This window comes from Musca autumnalis, unplaced genomic scaffold, assembly GCF_047663935.1.
Source record: "Musca autumnalis isolate F117 unplaced genomic scaffold, ASM4766393v1 scaffold_1, whole genome shotgun sequence".
In the NCBI taxonomy this organism is placed as follows: domain Eukaryota; kingdom Metazoa; phylum Arthropoda; class Insecta; order Diptera; family Muscidae; genus Musca; species Musca autumnalis.
Genome location: NW_027411644.1, coordinates 57,093,912 through 57,118,713, shown reverse-complemented (window position 1 = coordinate 57,118,713; position 24,802 = coordinate 57,093,912). Strand labels below are relative to the sequence as shown.

Here is a 24,802-nt window from a genome sequence, read left to right as displayed (position 1 = left end):
TATTTGAAGTTTCCATCTTAATACTTAACATTTTAAAATCTCATTTGAAATTCGATTTTACCGATTAATTAAAAAACTACAATGTTCCGTTAAAAAAACGATCCACAGATTTTCTGTACGAATATTCTCTGGTCTCCTAAAAGAAATTATATAATATTTTATAAGAATATCCTCCAATTTTCTATAAAGAAAATCAAATAATATTCATTAAGAAAAATTTATTGATCTTCAGTAAGAGAGTAATCATGGACTAATCTACTTTAAAAAGATCCGCAGATCTTCGTTAGGAAGTTCCATTTTTTACAGGAGATTATCTGATTTCCTACATTAATCGACTTTTTGCGTTAAAAAGTCTACAAATCGACGTAGACTTTTTACTTTGGAGTCAATCGAAAAGTCGATTTTTATGATCTTTTTTAATAAAGATTTTTTCAGGAGGACACGTATTTGAACGACAACCTGTGATGGCAAAAATATTTATCAAAAAAAGCCTTAAATTCGATCATGAAGGCAAATAAAGTCGACTCTGATAAAAAAACGAAAGTGGATTTTTAACTAATTTGTCAAAATTGAAAAATCGACTTTTCGTTGATTTGCAAAAATCGAAAAGTGTACAACGTCTATTCTAGCTTTCGACGACGTATCTCTAAGATCTTCTATAATACGATGCACCGATTTGAAGAACAACTAATCTTCAATATGAAGATCATCTGGACTTCCATATGAAGATCTGTACATCCACAATGGTCTTCCACTGATCTTTTATAATCTTCGATGTTATATTCTCTATAAGAATGTAAAAGGATCTTCCATTAGACGATCCACCATCCTTTGATATCTATATCCACCACCGACGTAGCCAGGGGGAGGCCCGGGGGTTTTAAAAATTTGACCAAGCCCACTTTTACACCCACTTTTTTCAATTTTAATCTTTTTTACAAAAACTACTAAACCGATATAGCTGAAAGGAGACTTCCTATAAAGGCCTTCTAGAGATAGAAGACCTCCTATAAAAGCCTTCTTTAGATAAAAGACTTCCTATAAATAAAAGACCTCCTATGAAGGTCTTTTATAGATATAAGATTTCTTATAAGGTATTCTATAGATAGAAGACTTCCTGTGTAGACCTTCAGTAGATTGTAGACCTCCTATGAAGGTCTTCTATAGATAGAGGGCTTCCTATATAGGCCTTCTAGAAATATAAGACCTCGGGGTACGTCCCCTACACCTTATTTTTTAAAAATGCTATATTTACAATAATTACGAATGTATCGGTTTGGAAATTAATTTGCGAGACAATTGTGGTTGTGTCTCGACCTTACCTACTTTTTTAGGGCCCAAAGACTTGACCACGCCCTCTTTTTAAAATATGTTGCATCGACAAAACTACAGAACCAATTTTCCTGCAATTTTCAGAGAATGGCCCCAGATGAAAATAGGGTGCATATTTTCTTGAACCCAACCAAATTTAGGTTTTTATGGAAAGAAAATTTTACCACGCCCACTTTTTTCAATTTTCAATTTAATTTTTTTTTATTGCAAAAACTACTGAACCGATTTTCTTGAAATTGTCATGGAATGTACAGGGATGACCTCCGAAAACAGGCTACATATTTTATTGAATTCCAGAGGGTGCGGGATACCTCCCCTATGCAATATTTTTAAAATTACGGCACGTGGATTTTTAAAGAATATTTTTCAGGGGTCTATCATGGTTTGTGGATTTTAAAAGAATAATTTTCAGGGGACCAATATGGCTCGTGGATTTTAAAAGAATATTTTTAGGGGACTATCGTGGCTCGTGGATTTTTAAAGAATATTTTTCAGGGGACTATCATGGCTAGTGGATTTTTAAAGAATATTTTTCAGGGGACATTCATGACTCGTGGATTTTTAAATAATATTTTTTAGGGGACTATCATGGCTCGTGGATTTTTAAAGAATATTTTTTAGGGGTATATCATGGTACGTGGATTTTTAAAGAATAATTTTCAGGGGACAAAAATGGCTCGTGGATTTTAAAAGAATAATTTTCAGGGGCCAACATGGCTCGTGGATTTTAAAAGAATATTTTTCAGGGGACCAACATGGCTCGTGGATTTTAAAAGAATATTTTTCAGGGGACCAACATGGCTCGTGGATTTTAAAAAAATAATTTTCAGGGGACCAACATGGCTCGTGGATTTTAAAAGAATAATTTTCAGGGGACCAACATGGCTCGTGGATTTTAAAAGAATAATTTTCATGGGACCAACTTGGCTCGTGGATTTTAAAAGAATAATTTTCATGGGACCAACTTGGCTCGTGGATTTTAAAAGAATATTTTTAGGGGACCAACATGGCTCGTGGATTTTTAAAGAATAATTTTCAGGGGTGTATGATGGTTTGTGGATTTTTAAAGAATGTTTTTCAGGGGTGTATGATGGTTTGTGGATTTTTAAAGAATGTTTTTCAGGGGACCAACATGGCTCGTGGATTTTAAAAGAATATTTTTTAGGGGTGTATGATGGTTTGTGGATTTTTAAAGAATTTTTTTTAGGGGACCAACTTGGCTCGTGGATTTTAAAAGAATATTTTCCCGAGGACTATCGGGGCTCGTGGATTTTAAAGAATATTTTCCAGGGAACTATCATGGCTCGTGGATTTTTAAAGAATATTTTCCAGGGGACTATCATGGCTCGTGGATTTTTTAAGATAAATTTTCGGGGGATCAACATGGCTCCTGGATTTTAAAAGAATATTTTTCTGGAGACTCTCATGGCTCGTGGATCTTTAAAGAATAATTTTTAGGGGACCAACATGGCTCGTGGATTTTTTAAGATAAATTTTCAGGGGACCAACATGGCTCGTGGAATCTAAAAGAATATTTTTCAGGGGGACCAACATGGCTCGTGGAATCTAAAAGAATATTTTTCAGGGGGACCAACATGGCTCGTGGATTTTTAAAGAATAATTTTCAGGCGACCAACATGGCTCGTGGATTTCAAAAGAATATTTTTTTGGACTAAATCCTTTGAATCCCAGAATATGTTAAAAGTTAAGGAGTTTGCTTTAGTATTTTTGGCAGTCGAAAACCTTAAAGACCTTTATGTGGACCATATCTTGTAAAGATTATAACAAAAAATATCATATCATCTTCTTTAAAAAAGGCTTAAAAAGAAGAAAGCAGCTCAACGAGGAATAGATTCAATGAGAAGATCCACTTATTTCCTATACATATTTTTATTATAATATTACGCCTGAAACTATACTCTTCTATATGGCTTTCTAATAGAAACCTTCCAAATAAAATGTTATATTTGAAATATAGATGGCGTTGCTGTACATTTTACTACGAAAATTAATTTTGTTGAATTTTCGTATTCTTCTTCCAGGACGATTTTTTTTAAAAAGTAGATTTATTTCTCGTCGCAGCCATCAAAAATGAATGGAATTGAAGTCATTGAAAATAAATGTAATTTTTCTTGATAATTCAAGAAATGTTTAAATGTTTGGTTGTTTATCTTAAAAAATACTATTTTTAAACCTGTTACGAAAAAAGAACGAAGAAGAATTTTGTTTCAAATGTATGATTGGTGAATGCTGCTATATATTTCAGGACCCTTGCTTCAGTCGTATCACCTAAGCGTTAATGATCCATCGGTTACTTAGCACTTCGTTTTTATATACATAAATATATTTAGTATGGGAATAACACATCCAAAATTGACAGCACTACTTATATAATAACACATACGTATTAATAGGGGTTTGGTTTATGAGACCATTTTGATTTTAAATCATTATTAAGAATCCCGATTTAATTGAGTTGTGCCATAATTTACAAGAATCTTTAATTGCACATAAACACATATTGAAGGTATAAAAAATCATAACTTAAAGAAAAAATAATACATTCTACTTTTTACTTTAAGATCCCTTTCTTTTTCTATTTGTTATTTGTCATAGTTTTTTGTTAATTTCATTATTTTTTTCTTTACCTTCCATTTGTTTTTTAACTATAGCTAAAAATAACATTAGTTCCTTTTCCTTTGTTTTTGATTTTTTAAATAATTATTTCTTTTTTAAATCGTTAAAGTTTCTTTTTAACATAAGTTCATCTTTTTCTTTGTCTATGTTTTATTTTTACTTCTTCTCTTTCTTCTTTTTTTCATTATTCGATGAATAAACAGTGCAATATATGTTTTGTGTGTTATATTGTTCATATTTTTTTGTTTGTTTGGGTTTCAAATTATTTTCATGAAAATAATGAATATTTTCATTTAACATTTATTGTTTTATGAACAAATATGTTGTTGTTGTTGTTGATGTTATTATTTATTTTATAAATAGATAACGCAACCTAATTAAATATTCTTTCATTTTATTTTAGAATATATTCATTTTTATTTATATCTTTCATTAGTCATTTTGAAATTGGAATTTAACCTACGCAGACAACTCTACTTTAAAATTGGTGTGTGTGTATGCAAGTTTTTTCTTGTGTTTTTTTTTTGTTTGTGTGTAAATTAAGTTATGAAATTGAAGTTTTAAAGGGGTTTCATTATTTGATTTGGTGAATATTACGATCGCAATATTTTGGTTTGTTATATAGTTTTTTTTTTGAAGAGATTTTCCAGGGGTCTGCAGATTTGGTTAGGTGTTTCTTCTTATGAAGTGGAAGAATGTGGAAATGTTTGTCAAAGTTACCAAAATGTTGTTATATTTATACGAATCTACATTGTTTGCAATTCAAATATTTATCAATCAATTTGTGACAAAATTGTTAAGTTGACCAACATATTTATCATTTTGATAAATATGTTTATGTTTGACAACCTTTTTTTATCAACTTTAAAAATGATTTTTTGTAAAAAAAATTTATTAATGTGTCAGTTAAAATATAAATAAACAGTTTAAAATAGTTATCAAATAAAATGTTACATTTTGATAAACAGAAATTGTCATAAAAAATTGTCAAAGTTTGATAAAAAAAATAATTATGGTAATGTTTATCCACCATTGTTATAAATAATTACTTACAATTAATAATATTTTAAAAATTTTTCATCAATTTTTGGAATATGAGCATTTTTATAGAAGATTTTAAAAAGCAAATATAATCATAAAAAAATAATAAAATCGAAATGATATTTATAAATTTGACATAAAAAATGTTGTCATATTGAAAATCTTTAAAGAATTTACACCACAATTTTCCATAAATAGTTTAAAAAATATTATAATTTTATGGCATTTTTACATTTTGAAGTTGTTATTTAAATTTATTGTTTAAAAAGTCTTACTGCTGACTCTCCAAGTTGTATGAAACACCCAACCACATCTTTCCACCCCATTTGGAACACCTCTAACTATCATCCTTCATTTTTCAAATATTTTTTAATTTGTTTAAAACATACAATGTTTCTCCTCCAGTGTATAAGTTATATATTTCCATTGGTTTTTGTTTTATTTTGTAGACCTCAGTTGTTTCACTTCGTGGATTTCCAAGAGGGAATAATATTCTTTGTTTTTTTGTATTTGACTTTTAAAATTTAATAATAATATATCTGTTGTTTTATATTTATTAAAAATTAAAAAAATGGTTTTAAACTATTTCTGTTTTTCTTTAATAATATTGTTTAAAACTTGTTTTTGTTTGGTTATAATTTTCGTTTTTGTTTCAAGAGGAATGAAAATCAGTCTCAAAGAAATTAAACGTTTTTTTTTGGTTGGGAATTAAAAAGGAATTTTCTGGTTGTTATTGTAGTTCACAAAATGTGTTTTATATTGTTCCATCGTTTAGTTTATAATATTTTAGTTAATAAAATAATTTTTCTTAACGTTGACCGACGACCATCAGTAGAATAAGTCTAGACATAAGACATTCTTGTTTTATTTTCTTTCCCGGAATAATTTGAATAGCTCTTTTTAAATACCACTCAGATACTCTTAATATATATGGTAGATTGTTAGCTTAGCCTTGCCGAAAACCAACAGAAACCTAAGAAGTTATGAAATTGAATCGACTCCCTCGCTCTCTCTTTTTGGGAGTTAAAACCCATAATTCTTATATAAAAATACTAACAGAATAGCACAACATTGCGGTGTCCATAATTTTTTTTTTTTTAAATCCTACCTAATAACATTGTTGTAGTTTGTTTCAATATTCCGAATTTCCAAACCTAGTCTTTTTCCCTCTTTTCAACAAACCTAAAATACTAGATTTATTTCTTTACCGGTAGTTCACTATTAAGCTATTTAATATGTATATTCCATAGGATTTTTGGAGCCTATAATTATGCAAAGCGAACATCAATTTAATTGTCTCGGATAAAAAATTGATTGTTCGATACTGTACAGTACTTACTGTACATTGAATATTTCCTACAGTTCTAGGACGAATTTTCAATAATAATCTAGTTCAAGAACCACGCCTATTTGTTCAATTCTGGTATCAATAACGACACTGATGAGCATATTTTAAGTGTGGAGACCTTATCCTTATCATCTGTGGCTGATTTATCGTTATGCTGATTTTAACATCACAGAGTAACATTACAATTTTCAAGGTGAGTCCAGGAATATATGACGATAGTAAAGCTTTGCACCATATCCAACTTCTAGCATTATCAACAAATTTTTCTTTAAAAGGGTGGCACATATAACCCAAAAATCAATCGTGACCCTTGCTGGGTGTTCAATTATTATTAAGGCACCCAAACCGCTAAATGGGATTATATTTTTAGGCAATGGCGACCCAAAACAGGGTATAACATTCAACCTAAATTAGTTTATGCAGGGTGATGCATCTGAAAAGATAAAAATGTTGGTGTTCCTTACAACTTAACCCCTAAAAAGTCAATAGTTTGTTAGTATTTTATTTATTGTTCTTTAGGACAAATTTCCAAAAGAGTACCTAAGGTCCTCTTTAACATTAAAAAAGGCTTTGGTCTTTTATGTCGTATGTGAGACAGAGCTCTTCTATGTCATATAAAGGACTTACAGATCTTCTATGCCATAGTACTTCTATACGATATAGACGACTTATACCCCGCAAAAATTTTTGGAAGCTGTGTTGACTTTAGACTGATTAAAAATGCAATCCGAAAAATGCCTTTAAACTCAATGCAAAGCACTGCATCAAAAGCCGTGATTTGGATCGAAAATGGAGTGCATTCTAGCTGTGTGCTATGGAAGCAAAATGGAGTGCATCCTAGCTGCGCGCTCTCTTGTAAAATTCATAAGTGAATTCATAGGAAAAGATGTATTACAACGGCAAATGTACTGTACATTTGTAGTGATTTAACTTCATCCGCGGATGCAAACTTTTTGCTGGGATGTACTCCAACTTCACTTGTACTGTACACTTTTACTGATTAAACTGCATCCACGGATGCAAACATTTTGCTGAGTAAGTCTTCCTTGTCGATCTTCCCAGCTATGCCTATTCTCGAGCACTGACTCTTTTGTGGTCAGAAAAACACCATCTATTAGACAATGTAACGCAGTAATGTTTTGTACCAATTTTTAGGGTCAGCCACCAGCCACTAGTCCCTAAATATATGAATATGCATCGAAGCCTCATAAACTAACAGGGTGTTGCAACTACACTAAAATCAAGCATGACAAGTTAGTAAGTTCCATCACCATATTTAAGAAGAGTTATAAACTTTGAACAGGCAAATGCAAATATTGGTTGCAGCGCACGCTAATTCTTTTCTTATAAGACAGACTATAGCAACGCAAATTGGTTCCTCTGTGCCCGGTTAAATATCCTTTTAAAACTTAAAAGCTTTTGTCATCCATTGACAGGTTCTAAAACCGGCTCTGCGGATAAGTCTTCCCTTTAAAAATTACAAGTTTTTCCAATAGCCGCTAACTGCAATCATGATATGCCGAGCTTTACAATGATTTCCACATTGGTATTTACGGAACTTTGAAGGCTCATATCTCGGAAAGTGTTGACATGCACAAGACAAACTTAATCGGTTATACTCAGGCCCCGGCCCTAAACTAGACTTAAGCCGCATCTAGACCAGTTTGAATGGTTTGAGGTTATCGTTCCTCTGTACCATTGGATCTCTCTTTCTAGATTACGGAGATCTCTCCTGACGTGCCTGGGTGGAGAAGCCTATCCACTAGATTATGGCAGGGATGCTGCATCGACAACATATAGTTGTGTTGATATACCGGTAAATTCTTCACTGTCATGAAGATGCACCCTGTTGCAGACCTTAGGGCGGCATTCTGGCAGGTTTGAACATACTTCCACTGCATAGCGCATACAGTTGCATACCACACTGGTGTCGCATAGCCTACCACAGACCGGCATATTGCTTTATAAAAGGTCAACAAGTTGTCCTTATCAAGACCCAAGTGCTGCCAGTCAGCAAATTGAGAACCTTGTCCCTACTTCTGATCTTGCCGCAAATAACTCGAACTTTACAATAAATATCTTGGAGAGGGATCAATGAGTGCCGACTGATTCATATTGCCTCAATTATATGGAACCTACTTTTTATCGTCGAGTCCGAACGGCGTGTCTTACGATACCACTTGTAGAGAAGTTTTCCATGTCTGAAATACTCAGCATTACCCTAAGGGGAAATTACTCTGAGAGGTAATTCGATATTGTCTGGCCTTGGAATCGAACGGCAGACCTTCTGAGTGCAAGGCGGACGTGTTTACCACTGCACCACGGTGGTTGTTGGGGCAGTTGGTGGTCGAAATCAAGACACAATCGACCAATATGTTCACGTTATGCTTCATTTCAGTCGTTCAGATTGTGAACTGTGTGGCTGTGGAATAAGCGACGAATATTTTCTTATCCCCCATATGGACGAACTGCACTACGTCAGCTATGAAGAAATTTAACCTATCACGTATGTTATCAAAGTCAGAAGGCTGTGGAATTTCAGAAATGTAGAGGTTAAACTGTTCAGGAGATACCACACTGCCTTGGGGAACTCCCCGTTTCACTCTACGGGTCTTACAATTTTTATTTTTATTAGCAAAGTCCGCAACCACCTCCTAAGCGCATAAACTCCTAACAAATTAAATACCGGTATTGTTTGATCCTAAAAGTCATTCCCTAAATTAGATCACCCTGTGTTCTCGTCTATAATAAAATACCCATACTGCTTATCAAGTACACTAACCCATCCATAAATAAATGGCATTCTGGCAGGTTTGAACATACTTCCACTGCATAGCGCATACAGTTGCATACCACACTGGTGTCGCATAGCCTACCACAGACCGGCATATTGCTTTATAAAAGGTCAACAAGTTGTCCTTATCAAGACCCAAGTGCTGCCAGTCAGCAAATTGAGAACCTTGTCCCTACTTCTGATCTTGCCGCAAATAACTCGAACTTTACAATAAATATCTTGGAGAGGGATCAATGAGTGCCGACTGATTCATATTGCCTCAATTATATGGAACCTACTTTTTATCGTCGAGTCCGAACGGCGTGTCTTACGATACCACTTGTAGAGAAGTTTTCCATGTCTGAAATACTCAGCATTACCCTAAGGGGAAATTACTCTGAGAGGTAATTCGATGTTGTCTGGCCTTGGAATCGAACGGCAGACCTTCTGAGTGCAAGGCGGACGTGTTTACCACTGCACCACGGTGGTTGTTGGGGTAGTTGGTGGTCGAAATCAAGACACAATCGACCAATATGTTCACGTTATGCTTCATTTCAGTCGTTCAGATTGTGAACTGTGTGGCTGTGGAATAAGCGACGAATATTTTCTTATCCCCCATATGGACGAACTGCACTACGTCAGCTATGAAGACATTTAACCTATCACGTATGTTATCAAAGTCAGAAGGCTGTGGAATTTCAGAAATGTAGAGGTTAAACTGTTCAGGAGATACCACACTGCCTTGGGGAACTCCCCGTTTCACTCTACGGGTCTTACAATTTTTATTTTTATTAGCAAAGTCCGCAACCACCTCCTAAGCGCATAAACTGCTAACAAATTAAATACCGGTATTGTTTGATCCTAAAAGTCATTCCCTAAATTAGATCACCCTGTGTTCTCGTCTATAATAAAATACCCATACTGCTTATCAAGTACACTAACCCATCCATAAATAAATGGCTCATATGAAAGATCTAAATCCATAGAAAAATGTTGCAGTCGCTTACAATTTTTGCGGACAATAACCGTCATTGATCCTAAAAGATATTTCATAACTAATTAATTGGATTAATCGAGCTAACATGGCCTAAGGAGTTTTGTATTGAAAAATGAATTCTATTTCATAACTTGAACCACCCCGTGTTATTTTGTCTTTAAGCAAAGACCCACATACTTATCGAACGATAGGTCAAGAGCCACCATAACTGTTCTGGTTAAGTCCTCGACAAATATGTGTCGATATGGCGTGTAATGCTGCTGTAGTGCTATGTATTTTTGCGGAATCCATTCTGATACTCGTATTGGGCAACTGAAAACTGTTTCTCATTCGATAATACCATCAACAAGACAATCGACTAAGTAGACATATGTATCTAAGATCGAGGCAAAAAGGAATATGTGTCGTGCTCATCAGTGTTGATACCTCCGAACCTTACGTTCCCATGGAATCTGTTAGTTTAAAACTCTTTGAACCACACACTCAAAGATATAAATGGCGCAGTAAAGTGATAGGTTATCTCTTCCGCATTTCCACCACCTTCCAGCGAGACCACACGCAGACTTCCTTCCCTGTCCGTCGAGTCATTCGTTTAATCGGTTAATAATCGGTTTTGTAGTTCGTTTTGTCCCCTAGCTTATTTCAAAGACCCTTACCCCTATATATGTAAATGCTATAGTCGCTCCTACCCCTAAATATTCACATTATCTTAGGGCAAGGTGTACTGCCAACCTAAATCAGTTATTATCAAAGTCCGCAACCACCTCCTAAGCGCATAAAATACTAACGAATTTGATCCTAACAGTCATGCCCTAAATTTGATCACCCTGTTTATCAAGTACACTAACCCATCCGTAAATAAATGGTGATATTCCGCGGCTCATATCAAAGATCTAAATCCATAAGAAAATGTTGCAGTCGCTTACAATTTTTTCGGACTATAACCGTTTTCGGAAAATAACCGTCATTGATCCTAAAAGATATTTCATAAATTAAACCACCCCGTATTCTTGTCTTTAAGCAACGACCCACACTACTTATCGAGTGTTCCAACCAACCATCAAATAAATGATGGTAACATATATCCAATATCCTAACCCCTAAATAAGTAAACAGTCGTTTATATTCCGTAGCTCTCCAGTTATCGTGCAGTAAGGTATTTCTACCAAGCTAAGTCATTTGTCCCACCTATGTCTGCCGAGAGAGACGGGCTGAGAAGTGAAACTCCTAACGAATTAAATACAGGCATTGTTTGATCCTAAACGTCATCCCCTAAATTAGATCACCCTGTGTTTTCGTCTATAATAAAAGACCCATACTGCTTATCAAGTACACTAAACAATCCGTAAATAAATGGTGATATTCCGCGGCTCATATCAAAGATCTAAATCCATAAAAAAATGTTGCAGTCGCTTAAATTTTTTTTCGGACAATAACCGTCGTGGATCCTAAAAGACATTTCATAAATTATCCCACCCTGTGTTGTTGTCTTTAAGCGAAGACCCACACTACTTATCGAGTGTTCCAACCAACCAGCAAATAAATGAAGGTGACCCGTAACTCATAGCCAATATCCTAACCTCTAAATAATTAAAAAGTCGTTTATATTCCGTAACTCTCCAGTTATCGTGCGGTAAGGTATTTCTACCAAGCTAAGTCTGTTGTCCCACCTATGTCTGCTGAGAGAGACGGGCGAGAAGTGAAATACTTAATATTATTCAAAATAAGATATTTTTCTTTGGATTAAGCAGAAGAATAATGTTTTACATTATTTTGTAATGTGTTATTCGACATTAACAAGGTATTCAACCATTTCCTTAGCTTTTAAACAGTTAAATGCAGGAGTAGTTTACATACATTAACCATTCTTGATCCTAAAATACATTCCCTAAATTAGAACACCCTGTGTTGTAGTATTTCAACGAAGACCCACACTACTTATCGAGTACACCAACCAATCAGTAAACTCTAACCCAGAATGCAATCATCGTAGGGCAGGCAGTTATCTTTGCTATGTCTCTCTCTCGAGAGAGAGAGAAAGTCATACCTGTTCCATCAAATCAAATAAAAGGGAATGAAATACTTAAAATTATTGCAAAAAAATAGTTTTCGAACTTCTTCCTTCTTTACATACACATACGTAATTTCCTACAATACATCAAGACTTTAAAACTACGTTTCCGGAAGACCGGCATTTTTTTGATTGCTACTTTACATGAACGATGATTATTATGTCGATTTTTGAGTATTATTACAAAGATGGTTACCATTTTTAATATTTTAGGTTATGTTAGGTTCTATTTTTGCTGTGTTCTATTGCCTATGGCTATTGTTTGTTTCTTGTGAGCAGTGTAAGTGGAGAAAAGAATCGGAACCTTTCCCTGGGGGCACCACCACTCATCACTGCCTTTATAGTTTGATTGGAGATTTTTCTTTTGCACAACATTAAGTTCAAGTTTATGGAGTAAGTTTTCGATTATTCTCTTGTCTTTTTGTTAATATAAGTTACTCTCTCGTTTTTCTCTCTCTCTCTTTTCCCTTCATTTATCATATCTCTTTATATATATTTTTTTAATTTTTAAAATCTCTAAGAGGACCTAAAAAATTAACAACCCATTTTTTTCATTTAGTAATTTAGTTTTATTCCGTTAAAGGCTCCTAGCCTGCTTCCATCCTCCTGCCTCTTTATTGATCACTTAAATCATCAGAATCATGAAATTTCGGTGGTGGATCTACGCGTATATCGAGGCCACAGGCAAAACGCTCATATTCGATTGGTTCCGTTTCATAGTCGGATAGAAAATCCGGATATGGCAAATCGAGATCACTTGATTTGGACTTACGTCTCTGTTGTTCTCGGACACTAGCACTGGACGTTGTGGCACCACCACCGCCACAATCTACCGATCTACTGGCTGTGCTGCTGCCACTGCTGCTGGCTGCCGAGGATTTATTTGCGGCAGCAGCAGCAGCCATGGCAGCTGCCGTGGAACGTTTAATGGTGCCAGTGCAGTGATAGAAGCTGTTATTACTATCCTCACTACTATTGGCCATATCATCAGATAGACCACCCTTCGTTTCAAATTCACTCTCTTCCGGATTACAATAGGAGCGACCATGATATTGTCCCGATGATGCATACGGTGATGTGGAGGATTGTTGGGAACCCATAACCGAATCTTCACGTTTCAATTGGCGTTTTTTGGTGCGGGCCGGTTTAATGGGTTGACCAGAGGGTGGTGGCATGGGATGATTGGCTGGGGCTGGTCTATAACTACCACTACTAATACCGCCTACGCCAGCACCTTGACTAGAGGATGCAGCGGCGGCAACCATGCGTGATTGTTGGAATTGATGGGATTGCTGCTGATATATGGGATTGGTGATGTGACTCAAACGATCGTAACGTGGAAAACCCATTTCATCAACATTATCCGTGGCCATATCCAAACTCTCAAATGCCGATGATGTTGATGAAAAGGCCACACCCGAATATTGCGGATAGTCATCATATTCATCAGTTTCTTGTTCACGTTCTTCTAGCTCTTCGTCGAATTCATAGTATTCGCTGTGTCGATAAGAAGGATCCGAACCTCCAGAGTCCATTTCGGGCATATAACCCTCTGAACATTCGGAACTTTCCTGTTCAACGAGATTTCTGTCGGAAGATCTTACACGTTTTGCCGTGATTTGTCGTTTCTTGCGATAGCCACGGGTTCGCAGCTTGGGATCTTGGTGGGCCCGAACATCCACCGAGCTGTCGGTGTCATTACCACTCGGTGGCGATTTGACAATGGGTGCCGTACGCGAAATGGAACCTTTGCGTGGTGGTTTTTGTATTAGCTGATTAGGTGGTGATTCAGAACTCAAGCTGCTCGAGTAATAGGGTGAACATTTGATGAGTTTTTCGGCACGCGATGGTAGCATGGGTGAGGAGGTGTCATTGCTCGTTGTATTGCCACTGTTGGTGACAGTGTTTGCGGTTGTAGATGTCGTTGTAAATGAGGAGGCGACACTTGTTGTTGCACCTCCGCCACTTGTTGAGGAGACTTCCTCATCTATACGGGCCGGCATGGATTCAATCGATGATTGTTGAGACTGAGAGAGCATGTGCTCATGGAACGAATTCGATTGTCTTACTTTATTCGTTTTGTATTCCCTGATTTGGGATTTGGACAGAGTTTTATCGTCGTAGCTGTGATGTTTGGCCAGGGGTTTTTCACCTGGTGGTCCGATTTCGGTTTCGGGTAAGTCTGTGGGTGAGGTTATGGGTGGCAGGGGTGGTATGGGTGGTGGTGGAGGTTTGGTTTTTTTGGGTTCTTCGATTTGCCTTTGTTTCTCGGCCTCTTCTTCGGCTGCGGCCTTGGCTGCTGCTGCCTCGGCCACCCCTGGTTCTTTCATGTGTCTTAGCAGGGCCTGCATTAGCGGCTGGGTTACTGACATTTTGGGTTTAGAGGGTTTGGGTGGTGGTTGTGGAGCCTTGGGCTTTTGATTTGCTGGAGGTTGGGGAGCCTTAGCCTTTAACGGTTTGGGTGCTGTGGGTGGTGGTATCTGCCCACTGGATTGGGGGGCACTGTGCAGCGGCACAAATTCCTGGCTTTGGTAACGTTCTGTTAACTTTTCACTTGGGGCATACAACCGTTCCACAAAGGATTCACTTTCGGAACACAGCTCTTGGCTTTGGTAGCGTTTGGACATCATTTCCAGCGACCGACGTTTCCTGGCCGCTGTGGTCTCGGCCATATCATCTTTGCCGGTAATGCGCACAGGCATTCCCGGCCTAGGTGGTTCTCCCGCCTTACTAGAGCCCGTTGGTTTTTGGGCCAAATCTTCATTACTCATGCGCTGCAGACCATTACTGCTGCTTCTCCGGTGGATTTGAGGCAAAGATCCACGTTTTTCATCCTCGCCAGCTTTCTCCCTGCTGCCAGTTTTGTGATATTTCAAGGGTTGATAGTCTATATAGCTTCCCCGGCGACCATTCATCTCTTGATTTACCTCTCCAGGACCAGGACCCACCAACGTGCGGCTACTCGAAGTAGACCATTCCGACATGGTTTGGGCTATTTCCGTCAAAGTCAAGGTGGTATCATCACTCTTGGTGGCCGATGTGGTGTCGGACATTTTATCCGTTTCCGAACTTGACAGCATATCATAGCGTAAACCATCCGAGGAACCATTATCGCAAAGACTCTCGGCCGATTTATTTATGGAACTGAGACTGGATCTGGTTTGATTGGACTTCTCAGATTTGGCACAGGATAAATTTGACACGGCCGAAAGGCTATCCGAACCCGAGAGATTGGCATATTGTCTAACTGTATTGGTACCCGTCGACCAATCAGATATACTAAGGCCAATTGAAGTATCCTCAGAATGTGAGCTGTGCGTACATTTCTTTTGCATACCCATGCGCACGGTGCCATCCAAATCGGTGCCTATGGAACTGGTATCCTCCTCGGAATGACTGGAGTGGCTACATTTGCGACAGCTACCCGAGCTTAAGCGGTGTTCATAGTTATGCCTCACCGTGCCGGTGGTGGGTGAGAGTATGTCATCTATGGATGTGTCGGAGTTATTGGAACCCCTTGACAATTTCCTTATATATTCCTGGGTCTTGGTTTCATCGGGTGATAACTGGACCTTTATGGTGCCCGGCATGAAGACATCATCATTGGAAAATACCTCATCCTCGGAAAGTGGTGACCTGGGAGCCGGCGATCTTGTTGGTTGGGACATTATGACCGTTTCGGCGCTGGAATCCTTGCGCAGTGAGGTGGATCTGGGGCCCTTTGGCGAGGTTGAGGAGCATGAAACGTTAAAGGAATTCGAAAGGCAGGTTGCTGCATTCAATGTAGAACTCAAACATGTGGCTGTGTCATGCTGATAATCATCTGCCCCAAAATCTTTGTCCTCAAAGGCCGAGGACATCAAATAAGCGGTGTCTTCATAGGGTATTACCTTGGCCATTTCGGGTGGTGATATGGGAAAATCTTCCAAAGACATTTTATCCTCACCCTCATCATCGGTCCGCTCGGTGGTGGTAAATGACTCCACCATTACCTGGTCTGCCTTCTGGGCCTCCGAAGTGAAGTATGTTTCAATATCCTCCACCACAACTGGGGTGCCTGCCGCACTTGAGGGTGGTGTAGGCCAATCTTGGGAATCCTCTGAGGGAAATGACATTCCCGCCTTCCAGCAGAACGACTTAGGCACAGGTTTATCCAAATCTGGAATTTCATATAAGGAATCTATGGGTTTCACGGGCACATGATCATAGGGTATTTCCGGCAAAGGCCAATCCTCGGAATCTTGACTGCCAGCATTTGAAAGACACATTAGGGTGGCCCGGTCTTCACCTTCTCCACCTCCCTGTTCATCAACATGTGTTACCGAAAATCTACCCGTCACCCTGGTGGGAGATTTTGGTTCATTAAAGCTACTGTTGCTGCGATCTCCGGTGGCCGAATCACATGGAATATCTGGCATTTCGGCCGATGTCCTCCTATCTGTATCGGAGATATAATTTAGGTTTGTATTACTTCTCGAATCCGAGCTAAGACTGGCCTGATGATCAGTTGCCGAACCTATGGATTCCTCATGTATGCTCATGGAATGGGTGGAGGCCTTGTCGTCGTCCATACTTGATTTCTCCGAGGCTGTACTGCGTTCGGAAATGCGCGACAAGGTGCGTCCCAAGGTAAACCCAGAACTATAGCCTATGATGTCTGTGGGATTGACACCAATGCCATTTAGGGAACTTGTCATGGCCGGATAACCAAAGGTTGTGGGGAAGTCGTTGAGTTCATCCTGGAAACTGGTATCGCTGCTTTCTTTTTGTTCATCTGGGGAGACCTCCTTCAGTTCGCTGTCTGAGGAATCGCGTTGGGGATTGTTGGTGTCAAAACGTTCATAGCCGCCATCGGTCTCCACATGATGCCATGGATCATCGGTGCTGGAGCTGTTGCTGCTCTCAATGGGAAATGGTTTCCAGGTGGATTGTTGTTCCTTCATGATTAACTCGCCACGGCGATGGGCGGCCCCCATGGAGCCGGAGCTGCTTTCGGTTTCAAAGGAGCCTCGTGACTCCACACTCAGCGAACCCTTGGAATCAAAGCTGGATTTGGATTCTTGGGAACTGCTGCCCGATTTGGCTTTCTCACCAGCACTGCCAGCTGCGGATGCTGCTGCCGCTCCACCTCCTTCTGATTTGTTGACGGCCAATTTCCGGGCCGGTTTTTCAATTTTGGGTAATTTCTTTTCTTTGGGCGGGGGAATAGGAGCAGCAGAAGATAACTCAGGTTCTTGGGACTTGGAGTCAGCCTGCACTTCCTTGCTGGCTGCCTTTTCTTCTATGGCCTCCAAATAGGATTCCATGCTGTTGCCAAAATCAATGGGACTTTGTTTTTCCAGGGTGGGAGTGCTGGGTTTCTTGGCCAATGGCTTCAAAGGTTCCGGCCCAGTTTCATTGGTGGGGGTAACATCTTTGGAGGAACAAGGGCTGTGGAACTTAATGTCCCCTGCTACCCCAGCTGCTGCATTGGAATCCACCTCCAGTTTCAACATTTTCTCCTTGAGTTCCTGGCATTTTTTGTTATCCAAGTCCCCAAAATCTTGGGAGATACCCAAGGGTCGGGCAATGGAGCAGCTTACACTGGATTCCTCCTCAACTGAACTTTTTTCCCGCCCTCCACTTACGGACAGGCTCCAGTCTCCCTTTTCCCCTCTTGCTGGACTAACATCTTTCTCACCACTTGTCCAGGAATCGGAACTTTTGGATTTATCACTCTGCTTCTCCAGCAAAGGTTTGCGTTTCGTTTCCACCTGTTCCGCCTGCTTCTCGAAAGACTCGAGAACATTTTTCTCTGCCATGGGACTGGTATTGGGTGGTGTGACTAAAATATTTAAGTCCGATGTGGGTGTGGCACAATTGGAATACTCCAGCGGCACCGCATCATCCAGTGTAGCCTGGGTCTCAAGGACATTACGATCTGGTTCCAAGGTCCTGGGCTCATTCTCTGAGGTGTCGGAACCCACAAAATCCTCACATTCCACTGTCATCCAGGAGCCCGTCTCATCACTACGGCTACGATCCAAGCTGAGGCGATTTGTGTCCATGCGCGATACCTTGAGATGGCGTGAGCTGTCATCTTCTTCTATGGAAGCTTCTTCACATTCTATGGTGGGCACCCGATGAGGATAGCCGCCCTCTTGATGGGGTATGGGCGACTTACTGGCCGGCGAATGGCTATCATCGGCCGACACAAAAGAATCCAAGCTATCCGCCGTTGAGGCCTTACGGCTGTAGGTACAATCACTGTCACGCGTATCCTCGGAGGGTAGCGACCTCTTGAGTATCTCCAAAGAGCGCCGCTCTGAGATAACAGCCTGCATATCAATATCTTCTTGAACATTATACTGATGGGCAAACATGCGCCTATCTCCAATGGCACTGCGCAGTGGGGCCTTCTCCTCCACCTTCTTTACCTCTGGTTTCTTGTCATCCAAACTGCGGGCCTTAACCTCAGCCCCCAGCAGGTGAGGTTCGGTAATGTGAGGCTTTTCCAGGCTACTTGATTTGATGTCAATTTTATTCGACACCACCACAGGACCCTCGATCTTTTGTTTGAGCTCTTGGGCCTTGGCAATCTTCTTGGGCGACTTAATGACCATGTCGTCGGGAACATCTGACATTTCCGAGTTTTCAAATGATTTATTGCGATCCTCAAAACTGCGACTGGCCTTATCCAGTTTATCGGGACTACGACCCTCATCAAAGCTGCGACTAAACTTGGTCAGAGAGGTGTCTAGTTTGCGTGGCGATTTGGCAATCAGGACATGATCCTCTGCCTTGCTCTTAAACTCCGTTTCAATGATGATCTTATCGCCCTCTGTTTTCACCAGGATCTTGTCTTCTGGAGCCGGAAACGGGGGCAATGTGTCCTTGACCGGACTCAACATGGTAATGGTTTGTTTCATGGCCGATTCATAGAGTTTCTGCTGCCGCTCCTTGCGCTTGGCCACATCGGCCTCGGTTTCCTCCTGGCTCTTGCTTTTATCCTTGCTTAGGCGGCGGGTTTCAATGCTTCTGGGTCTTTCCTTGGGACTGGTTTTCTTGCCCTTACCCGAACCCTCCTTCTTTATGTCATCGGCACTGGTCCTTCGTGACTCAGGGCGTGATCTTGAACCCTTCCTTCCACCTGTGCTTACCTCACCCATACTTAGCTTAAGTTTCCCCTTACCCGTACTCTCAATACTGCTGGCCCTTGACACCCCTGGCGAAGTTTTCCTCGAACTATTTGCCGAACTGTAGGGAGACCAATCGGTAAATCTGTATTTCGGTATATTCAGTATGAGATGATCTCCACTCTTCAGTTTCATTTTGGATTTCTTTTTATCCTTGATTTTAACACCCTGCAGGGCAATTTTTTCAATATACTTCAATTGGTCCAGCAGCTGTAACTCCTCATCGTCTATGGTCACGGCACTGAGTAGGGAATCTTTGGCCACTGAGGCATATGAGGTTTGGGTGGGTATGGACCCTGCACAAGAGTGGACACTGTCGGCTGTGTCTTCATCCTGGGCCGATTTGGCAGCCTCCAAAGATTTTTCTTCCAAAATTTCAGCTTCTTCCTCAAAGCCCACGGTATCATCTTTCGAGGAGAAGGCATTTAAGGGTGGCAAACGATGCAACGATATTACCGGGGTATCCAAACTCTTGGTCCTCCTTTCTGTGGTGGGTGATTCCAGGGCAGATTTTTGCCTTTGCAAGGTCATCGCGGAACCTTCGGAGAGATTGAGCCTGGCATGAGCAAACAATATGGGGGCATGGCCCTTGGAACGCATTACCATGGATGAATCTATGACCTCATCAAGTAGCTTAACCTTGGCTGATTTGGTTTTATCCACCACAGAGCGTGAGGTTGCTGCTGCTCCGGTGGTGGCGGTTTTCTTTTTCAGCGTATAATCTATGTCCATTTCCGTTATCCTCTCCTCATGGCAGGTCTCATAGATGTCATCATTGCTGCGAAAGAACTCTGTGTGTTCCAATATGGGTGAGGGTATATTCTCATTGCGCTGATAATCATTGGTACACTCATCCATGCGTGCCGGACGATAGGGTATGTGTGGCGGCTCATCCTCAGAGGAGGGTATGGAAATGGAACGTTCCGAGATCCGCCTCAACTCACTGGCATTTGCATAGTGAGGATCTAGTTTTTGGGTGTGATAACGACTTTCCAGTTCAGCCAGGCGCCGGCACTGGGGCGGCGAACCCTCAATCTCCGTGGAACTCATGGTCTGGCCCCTACCCCAGGCAGCCGATATCAGGCGGCTTTGTTCTATTCTCAAAATTGGCTCAATCTCTTTTCTCGACTGGGGTGGAGAGAATTCCAAACGATCTGGTATGGCCTCGGCAGAACCAAAAACATCATCGGAATCCAAACTTTCATCATCGGATGAAAAGGAGGTTATTCTTGTCTTGGCTTTTTTCGGTTTTCCTGTTACCTTAGTCTTGGGTATGACCCTAGCCTTCAGGGTCTTGCGGGCATTTGCTGCCAGCTCTGCCCTCAGGCTTTGTATCAATTCGATTTGTTTTTGTTCCAGTTTATTTTTTTGTTGCTGCAATGACTCGGTGCGGGAACTGGTGGCGGAGTCGCTTTCAATTTGACTGAGTTTTTTGTTGAGCTTCTCCAGCAGTGAAGGTTCTATTTGCTTGGTAATATCTCCCCGCTTGGTGGGTGAAGATAGCTGAATAATCGGTATGGTCTTATCCACCTCCAGGGTAATGGGATCCACCTTGGACAAATCTATGTTTTGGGTAAACAAAAACTCCTTGGTCTCAGCCGGCAAGAGGCTGTCCAATATATCCGGCAAAAAGTCGGTGTCCGGCTGCAGCAGCCCTGCCTTGCCAGCCTCGGCCTTGGGGGATTTGGGAGACTTGGGTGATTTGGGGGATTTTGGAGACTTTGGCGATTTGGGGGACTTGGGTTTGCTGTATTTCTTTTCCACCGGTGAGGGGGCTGTGCCGTTCATTATGTGCCGTTTGTGTAACACATAGGGTATATCTTCCTTCAATACCTTAGTAAATCTACGCTCATATTCCCTAAAGAACGATTTGGGCATTTCAAAGCCCATTTTGGGTATATCTGCCGATTTTAGGGGCGAGTCATAACACTTGGGTATCTCAAAGTTGCCGTGGGCCTTGCACAATGGCGGGGCACTGGGTATCTGCTTGTAAATGTAATCCTCATCACTGGAATCGGCCGGCGTGAGATCTATTGACTTTTGATGCATCAAAACATGGCGCCTTGAATTGCTGCCCAAACGATTGCGATTGGCCAGGGAGTTGGGATCACTCTTCGTTCTCTCCACCGTGGCATGGGCATAGTTGAGCGGCACCATAATTGGATTGTATTCCTCAAAATGGGTCTTGGCCATTAACTCCTCTTTGCGTGTTATCTTCTGGTTCATGGCCCGAGCCTGTTGCTTTTCAAACTCTGAGACCAGTTCCGGGGTCAGGGGGTATTCTGGACTCTGCTTGGTTTTCTCCTCCTTCCCAGGGGACTCCCATTGCTTGCCATAGTTTTGTATACACTCTATGCGATCCCGATCAAAACTGAAAATGTTTTCACTATCCGATCTGCGGCGAAAGGCTGACATTTTACACGATTGGGAATCGGATTTCTTAAAGGGTGCCGTTTGATCTATGGAGTCGTTGGTTTGTATTTCCTTTTCCTCCTTGCGCTTGGGGGTGTTGGCCGAATCGGGTGATTTGCCGCCAAAGGACTTGGCATTGCGTTCTATCTCCACATTTTGCAGGCTAATCGAGTGGACCTTGGAGGTCTTGGCCGATTTGTTGCTGGGGAATGTGGAATAGGTATCACGGCTGTCATAGAAGGAGCTGTTTACCGAAGATCCTTGGGTATCGGAGAGCAGGCAATCATGGGACTTTACCTTGGGCCTTGAACTTAGACCATCCGTGGTCGGTTCCACCGCCTCCACGGCATCATAATAATCCGACTTCGACTCTTGGCTGGATTGTAGAAACTTTTCAAACTTCTCCTTTTTGCTGAGATGTTTATAACCCTTACCCGTGGTAGTGGGCATTTCATAGTTCTTGCCCAAATAATCACCAATCAGCGACTCCTTGGAATCCTGGCTAGACACCTCCGAGTTCTTGGACTTTGTGGTTTCCCTTGACTTTTTGCTGTCGGTGTGGTACAAGCTGTCACGTGACTTTTTGCTGGAGTCGGAACTCCTGGAGATTTTCGTTTCATATATATCCGAACGTGATTCCTGGCTAGAGGTCCTGGACAAGTTGCCCTTGATTTTCTTGTAAAAGTTACCATCCGACTTGACCGATAACTTTTCCCTTGGCAAATATCTAGGATCCTCCATGTCCCATATCTCATTCATTAGCTCGGCCGCGGATTTACATTTCACATCCATGGCAGAGCGATATTTGTGATGCTCCGACACCGATTCATCATCGGTGGGTATGTAGTTACCCGAATCCAATGAACAAGAACGCATATGATCTTCGGAACGACGACGACCACTAAAGAAGTCAATATCATATTTTTCCAATAGCTCATAACTGTCCTGGGAAATATCATCTTGAGAACCACAGTAGTCTACGTGATGGCCATAACCCCGCTGATGGCCGCGATGATGAGTATGATGCATTTGGGAGTTGTAGGTAGTGCCTGGGTAGCTAGAGGAATACACCTTGGAATGGGAAAGGGGTGAAAAGTCCTGCGTGGCATCTATGCTGTGATTTTTGGTGAAATACAGCGAGTGGCGTGAGTCATCGTAACGCGTCACCGGAGAATCAATACGATTAAATGAAAAGAATTCCTTGTCAAATGCGGTCATGGGCTTCGATTGTTCCCGCTCGTAATGGGAGAAATCGTAAAGATCTTTGCAAGAAGAACTTTTCAACCAGGATTCCTTTTCCACTTGGTCGTATATGTTCTCCACAACCATGCCAACATGACGGTGTTCGTCATCATCATCATCATCCTCGTCTTCATCCTCATCTTCGTCACGACTTTCACTGGAATAGCCGGCAGGATTTTTGTTATACGAGGCTGTGGAATACAAATTCGAGGAGGACATTTGATATTCTAACTTTTCCGAAGAGGTTTTGAAACGATCTAATGGTGATCCCGATGAGCTACGATCATCTATAACTACAGGATGATGCCCAGCTGACCCTGGTGCCCCCTTATGCTCCAGGGCAGCATGATGATACATTGCCGAACGATAAGCTAAATGGGAATGATGGCCGGAAGAACCTACTCCTACTCCTGCTGGTATATTACTAGCTTTGTGCAAATGACCCACCGAATGATGTGTTAAATAATGACTATCATAACTATCTACAGAATCTACCCCAGATAACTCTGAGTTTCTAGGCAAGGAATGGGTATGTCTAGGCATGTTATTAACCGAGGTCGAACTTTGTGAATCCATTGAGGGATTTAAATAGTTTTCCGAAAAAGCCAATTTAACCCGCTCCGTCGTATTTAGGGGGTTCACATATTTCTTGGTATTGAAGCCGGTACCAAAATACGAGGAGCTCGAATCCGAAGGATGATTTAAATCATTGTGATATTGATTGTGATACTGTAACAACGGTGGACCACCTGCAAACGACGTAATGTCACCACGTTCATTTAAATCATGATCTGTCAGGGTATTACATGTGACTGGCATGCGTATATCTGCAGCCATGCCCAATTGCTTGGACCGTGTATACTGAAGGATACTCTCATCAATAAATTCATCGGAGAAATGTTTCTCCCTTGACTTGGCCTTGGTTTTGCGATTAACCGTGGCATAGATGTCATTGCGATCATTCAAATTCACCGTTTCACTGTTTGTGATTTTATTCTCCAGCTTAACACTGGCCGCGGAGGAGGTCCTTTGAAAATCTGGATATTTGTAGGGATGCAAATCGTGTATGTCGGAGTAGATAATGTTGTCTGTTTCGGTTTCTGTGGAGGTTGCGTTATTATTTAACATGCACTGTTTAGACATCGAATAATTGGTACTGCTATAATGTATTGGGGTGGCCCCCGCCACCACCGCCGCCGCTGCCGTGTGAGATGGGGACTCCGGTGACCGATGCGGCGGAGGAGGGGCAATTATTGTTGCCACCACCGCCGATGAGGCCGGGCCCACTGCCGATACTGCCGTATGCATACTCTCCCGATTGATGGTAGATTGTGTCAAGTCCGAATCCACTTCCTCCTCGGGCAAATCCGATTCCAGCAATTCCACCTGTTGTTCCCGCTCCACCATGTGTGGCTGCGGCTGGTCCTCCTCCAACTCCAGGTCCTCCTCCTCCTCCTGATCCAATTCCATAGAGCTGCTGAGATCCACTGAGAGACCCACCGTATTGGTGGTGATAGAGCGTCGGTGGTAGTTGTTGGTGTTGCTGCTGGTGGTGATGGTGTTGACATTGTTGCTGTGTTGCGGCGGCGGCGACACAGGGACAAACGCCTGGGATGCCACTGAGACTCGACGAGGGGTGTTGCTGCTGTACAAGTGGGACAAGTGGCTCAGACCTGGTGTCCAGGGAAGGCATGTTTGTTTTTGTGTTTGTTTTTTTTTTTTTTTGAAAAATATTAGAGAAGCAAGTATTTGAATTATTTTTCTCTCCTTTCTC

At 41.1% G+C, this 24,802-nt stretch overlaps 1 protein-coding gene across 19 annotated transcripts in view; it reads right to left on the bottom strand.

The window, feature by feature from the left end:
• The window catches only part of Cdep (Chondrocyte-derived ezrin-like domain containing protein), a 254,904-nt gene that overhangs the window by 22,275 nt on the left and 207,827 nt on the right, over window positions 1–24,802 (bottom strand). Inside the window, exon 12 of one of the 19 annotated variants that reach the window (XM_073975366.1) lies at window positions 12,672–24,701. The exons of the other annotated variants lie outside the window; for them this stretch is intronic. Within the exon in view, the coding sequence (XP_073831467.1) occupies window positions 12,814–24,701 (11,888 nt within the window). The 3' untranslated portion in view covers window positions 12,672–12,813. Of the gene's footprint in view, window positions 1–12,671; window positions 24,702–24,802 lie in introns of those variants that run through there. 19 annotated transcript variants of the gene reach the window in all.